This window comes from Chaetodon auriga, chromosome 19 (genome assembly GCF_051107435.1).
Source record: "Chaetodon auriga isolate fChaAug3 chromosome 19, fChaAug3.hap1, whole genome shotgun sequence".
In the NCBI taxonomy this organism is placed as follows: Eukaryota; Metazoa; Chordata; class Actinopteri; order Chaetodontiformes; family Chaetodontidae; genus Chaetodon; species Chaetodon auriga.
Genome location: NC_135092.1, coordinates 18,136,398 through 18,142,427, shown reverse-complemented (window position 1 = coordinate 18,142,427; position 6,030 = coordinate 18,136,398). Strand labels below are relative to the sequence as shown.

General features: G+C 39.6%; 1 protein-coding gene across 1 annotated transcript; it reads left to right on the top strand.

The window, feature by feature from the left end:
- Nucleotides 1-2,583: 2,583 nt before the first annotated feature.
- On the top strand, nt 2,584-6,005 carry ptcd2 (pentatricopeptide repeat domain 2). Its single transcript, XM_076758248.1, is given in 10 exon segments — nt 2,584-2,713; nt 3,159-3,251; nt 3,345-3,474; nt 3,721-3,838; nt 3,948-4,026; nt 4,103-4,194; nt 4,306-4,419; nt 4,521-4,595; nt 4,677-4,790; nt 4,994-6,005. Coding segments are annotated over 10 exon segments (1,161 nt in total). The 3' UTR covers nt 5,210-6,005.
- Nucleotides 6,006-6,030: the final 25 nt, after the last annotated feature.

The following is a 6,030-nucleotide window of genomic DNA, read 5'->3' as shown; positions in this document are numbered from 1 at the left end:
CTAATGCAAGGGAAAAGTAATGAAGAAGTATACCAAATGAATAAAATATATCAGCTTATAACAAATGAACAAATATGAAAAAAATAAGGATGTATAAAACATGAAACATGTCAGAAGAATATGAGGAAAATAACATCAGAAAGCGTATTTAGGTCTTCAAGTATGTGGTGAACTGTATGACCTCTTAGATCAGACGCCTCAGGGACACTGACTGAGAAAGCAGGGATGGAACAGAGCAGAGCAGGATAAGAGGACATGTCTCCACAATTCAACATCCCTTTGCTGTGCAGTGGGGGACCACGACTCCACATGTCTGATGTCTCTCAGCAAGTGAAAGCCAAGCTTGTAAGCCAGTCTTTCAGAGCTATTTCAGCAAATATACTGCACAGCAGTAAGTGGGAAGCTTGTATATGTTCTTCCATATAGTATCACATTATTACACACAAGTTATGCAAATGACAGAGGATCCCTATTATTTATCCAAACCCAATACGAAGCCACGGGCATTTATGGTTTAGTACATCAGTCACTGAACAGGCAAGCATATACGTGTGCGTCATAAGTCTTGCCATAGATGGACGCTAACCTATTTAACTGTCTTTCAAGGACAGTGACTTTAGAGCTGTGGCACACAGTCTGACACAGTAATCAGTACCAGCTGTTTTTTTTCTGTGCCAAAACTGTTTCAGTGGGGACATTTATTAATGATGATGGGACACCCCAGGCACTTTCCAAAACCAAAGGGAAGTGCACACAGGGATAAATCAAAGAAGATGTAAGAGCTACTGTCGGTTGGCAGAACCTGGCTGTTTGGGAAATCAGAGTCTGAGTGCTAAAATAGACCCCTCTACAGCCAGTGCCATATTTCCCTCTTGATTATTGCATTCTTTGAGCAGCTGAACATGAGCTGCCACCACGCCATACCTTTAACCTATAACTATGCATGAGCTACACATTGAAAAAGCCGTTTTTAAATTCATGTAAGCACATGCATATGCCCACACACAGAGCGAGAGAGAAGCCCACAGAGACACACACACCTTGCAGGAAACCATAAATTATCCAAGGCCCTGTGTCTGATTGGCTGAGCAAGCAATCTCAGCTGGATGGGCTGAGATCTTGTTGCCAAGGCAACAGTGGGGAACCTCCCTGTCCCAGCCCTATTTTCTCTGTGCAAGATGGTCTATCTTAGGAGTTAATTTAAGAAGCACCTTAATCAATGCAGTGATCTTCTTTTTTTTTACAGCTTGCATTCAACTCACCTCTCAAAATGATTGCAAGTTTAGCAGTTATGTTTCCACAGAGGTCTACACATCTGACCATTAAATCCTGTATAAAGGAAATTAGATGCTATGACACATGCTTTTGTGTGTGATAAACAGTTAAACAAGACTTAGATTTGACTACTATCAGCATTCTGACATGATAAAAAAAAATATCCAGCATAGTAACAAAGAGTCCTTTGTAGGGAAATAAGTCCTTAGTTATGTAATACTGTTCAGGTCAATGGGTACACTGGCTGGTGGCAGGGTTGGTTCTCATTGAGGCCTCCTATACCAGAGTGGAGGTTTAAATGAAATGATAGGCCTACTTCTCACTCATATTTTACAACATTTGGACCAAAAAACAAACCTTTTGAAAAGCAATTGTGAGCAGGCAATCATTACATCATCCACAGCCTTTTTATATTTTCATTTTAATGTTATACAGGTGTATCTTCTGTTGAGGCAGAAACTGCAGAAATAAAACATTAAAAATGTATAAAATCCAAAAAGAATATAGTAATCTATTTTAAAAAGCAAGAGCAGTAAGGTTTGCAAAGTGACTACTGCCAACTGAAAGAGTCAAAAGCAATGGAAATCTGAGGTGAGCCTGGGAGCTGTGGGACTCTTTCTTAATGAAAACATTTAGAACTCATTTGCATCACTAAACTAATGATACATACTTTAGACAAATTTATGTTAATGATAACCAATACTACTAAAAGGAAAAAGTGCATATATATGCATGAGAGTCTGTGTCCCACACAGTTATTATTATTATTATTATTATTATTATTATTATTATTATTATTATTATACATTATTGAGTTTTAAGCTTCCTGACAGCTATAAACTTATTCCACATGTTTCTGGTGCAGTGCGACAGCACCACCCGCAGGTTTAAAGATGAACACCTTTTTGGTTGCTGTGTTGATCAGTGATAAAATGCTTGTCCCATTTCTGGCGAAGAAAACATGTACAACAAAAATGAAAAGAGCTTCGTCTGACAGAGAAATAAACGACAGTAACTATATTTGCATAGATTTATTTTTATTAATGAAATTAAAAGTTACTGTACTCTTGCGCCGGATAACTGAGCGCCGCCATATTGGGTGATACCATTTGCCACAATGGATGGGACGAACTGCTTCTTGCGTATTACAAAATTGGAATAAAACAACTGCTATGTACAATGTCTGACTCAAATCAAAGTATTGTCGTGTAGCGCTGAATCCAAAAATATGGTTTGCTATTCCAAGCAACAACTGGCGTGTTAAAACTCTATCGCATCTACAATAGCATCCCCTATGTTTTCATCTCCATGGTATAGTCAGTGAGCATGATGGCGCTTGCGAGGATAGGTAAGTGTAGTCGGTCACTGGTACGTGAGTCCTTTAAAGGGGTGTTTTGTGGTCTTCAACAGTCCGGCTGGATTGAAGGCAGTGTTGGAGGTAAGTCGAATAAAACCCGTCAACGTGTGTCCCTGTCTGGCACAGCTGACCGTTAAAACTGGCTGATTTAAAGTCTGAGAAGCTACTTTAGCACCTTGTAAACATCCCACATGGGTACAAAGGTACTGCAGTAACGTTACCTAACTTTTCAATGATTTAACTGTTAGAAATCCGCTGAAAAGTCGGTTTATCTGGCTTTTTACCTGCTCGTTTTATAGTAATTGTATGCTGTCCATTTTCTTCTGACATTTTGAGGCATATGGCAGCCTAAGTATAAGCTAACCAGTTATGCTAAATTATGAAATGAGGGCTTCTCAGTAGAACAAGCTGTTCGAAAAGTTGAGTTGGTTTATTTTTGGTGGTTGCTTCGCCGGTGATCTTTACTGACTTATGCTAACTAATTGCAAGCTAGATATTTGCATCTAAAAAATTGTTTTCTCTGCAGCTAAGAGGCATCTCCTGTCAGAGGATGTCATCAAACTACAGAACTTCCAGCAAAGGAAGCTGGCGGTGGCTCACCTTGTCAGTGGATCCAAAGGTGAAGTAGTTCTTGTCACTGGCTCTGAGCTGCAGTTCTCTATCGTGTGTTGCTATGATGCACAGCAGCTAATGTTTTTACCTTGATTTACAGGAGATTATTTTGAGTCCTTTAATCAGAAGCTGCAAAGGAATGAGCTGATACTGAGAGACGAGCTGAAGCTTCTCCTTCACGTGTGCCAGTCTGCAGATCATATGGTGATAGCCAGAGATGCAATTTATAGGTATAGTAGAGGCTTTATTGGCAAATTTGTAAAGCATAAACACACAAACCCACTTCAGCACCAACATGTTATCCTCTGGACTTTCTTTGTGTTCACAAACATTAGAGAGAAGGAAATGAGATTCTACCTACTTGACAGAGCAAAAGATGACTAAAAACAAAACATGTTTTCAATATGTTTTTGACTATCATCAGGTAACAAGTATCTGAATTAGGTATGAATGTTCCTTTAATTTGCATCCACAAGGTATCACACAGAGAACCGGAACTTTGCACATGGAGAGTTCAAGTTTGGTCCTCTCTTCATGAGACTGTGCTATGAGCTGGGTCAGGAGGAGTTGGCTGCTGCTACACTGACAGATGAGGTAAATCAACCAAAGTAACCAAAACCCAGACTATTGGCAAAGTGCAACTGGAAGGAAAGATAAGACTGGATTGATAGTTCTCACAGTTTCCTCTCACTTGTCTGAACAGAGTATGAGAGGATTTTTCAACGACTCAACATCCTTTAACATCGCCATAGACATGTTATTCACAAAAGGCGCTTATGGAAGTAAGTGACAATTTAACATTTTTTCCCTGAAATTATTATGGCATGTATATAATACTCCAAATGCTGTCTATTTCAGATGCCTTGGAGGTACTAAGAACCATGAAGAACTATGCTGTACCATTCAATAAAGACACATTTACCTTGGCATTTGGCACCTGCTATAAACTGGTAAGATTTAAATTTATTATGTCACAGTTCCCAGAGTCATATTTAAGGGGAGATAATGTTTTAAGGTGTAAAAACCCTTTGCAGTCAGTTAATATTCTTTATGCTCGTTAGAACACCCCAGAGGCCTACAAGATCTGCACTGCTCTGATCGAGGAAGGACAGACCAAAGGGCACTTCATCCCCAGACATGCTTTCTGCTTTGCTATAGCATTAGCACTTCGACAAGTGAGTTATGTCTTCTTCTGTTCCTTTCATTCATGCAGAAAGGTGAGGGAAATGTTAAAATATCATCAGTAATCTGTTTTCCCTTTTATTTTTTTTTCCAGAATGACATTGAAAAGTCACAGTCATTATATTCACAAATCATGAGCACAGACAGCAGATTATGCCAAAATTTGAAGGTAAGTGTGCATCATGTAACTGCAACGACATTATTTCTTGCTGTTGTTGATCAGTGATTGCTATTTTTTTATTGCAATTAGGTGCTAATATTGGCAAAGTCAGGAGCAGTGACAGATGCCATTTCCATCTTGTCTGCGGCCACGTTGTCTAAAAGCCCCTCTTTTGTGAAGAAGCCTGAATTTTCTCAGGAGGTGGTAAGTCAAGCAACAGTGCTTTGATTTTGGGGGAGAGATTTTCATACATTCTATACAGTTTTTCTGTGAACAGAATAATGACAAACCTGATGTAAAAATGAAAAGGTTTGAGGTGTCCTTTCAGGGACTGATCAGAATTATTGCAAGTTGGCACAATCTACGGAGAAAGCGTTAGCTCTGTGGCCTCTTGTTCCCTCTTTCAGGTGGACGTGCTGCGCTTGCAGAGCAAAGGCCAACCGCACATGATGAAAGTGGAACAGATAGTGGCTAAGCTTGAGCAAGCAGATCAGGTGACCAAGCAGACCCTCGATGATATGCTCTGCCACACGCCCACAGGGAAGAGGAAAGCAATAGAGGAGGAGAGGAGGACCAGCAGAAGGACCCTGAAACCACTACATGCCGCTCTGGTGTCAGAGTGAGAGAAGCTGTCTGCGAACCCCTTAACTTCTGATGTGAGGCTGAACGAAGCCAGTCAAAAAAGCACTTACTGTGGCTGGAGTTGACTTTGTCTACCTCTCCTGAAACACAGACACAGTCATCCCTCTGCAGAATGGACGTTTGTCCCTTTTTTGTCATCCCTATGCAAAATTTCATGAAAAAGGTCACAGTTTATGTTTTTATGCCGTAGCCAGGGTCAAAGTTGCTGACAGGATATTACAGTTTTGAATGGAGTAGTTTGGGAAGTGTGTTGTATGCAAAAATGTGAATGAGTGATTAAAGATGAATCAGATATTTAAGAAAGAAAAACAATTATGTTGCTTTTGTAAGGTTTGTTTTGCCATCTTTAAAGGATAGGTTCACAATTAAAAAAAAAAAAAAAAGACTGAAACCAGCTGTAATCATTCATCCTTTTCATGCTGACCATTAAGAGATCCTCTCTTTCAGTGCTTTTAGTGTAAGACACAGGGAACAAAATTCACAGTAGATGTTTTGTGCAAAAGTACATCTCAAAGTTTAACTGAAGCTAATGAGGCTCCAGCAGCCTAAAGAATAAAGCTGTAAATTTCTTTCTAAATTTTAGTAGTTTAGTATCTTTTTCAGACAGAATACTTCGTCTCAGACTAGCTGAAGGCACATATTAGCTTCAGATAAACCTTTCAATACATTTTTGCACTGAATGAGGACTGCGGCATGTGTCTCACGTCACCTTCATTGAAAGTGTTGTGGGAAACCTGCTTCAGTGTGGGCACCTGAGTGTTGTTTTAAGACACACCTAAAAAAAAAAAAAGGGAATCCTTCA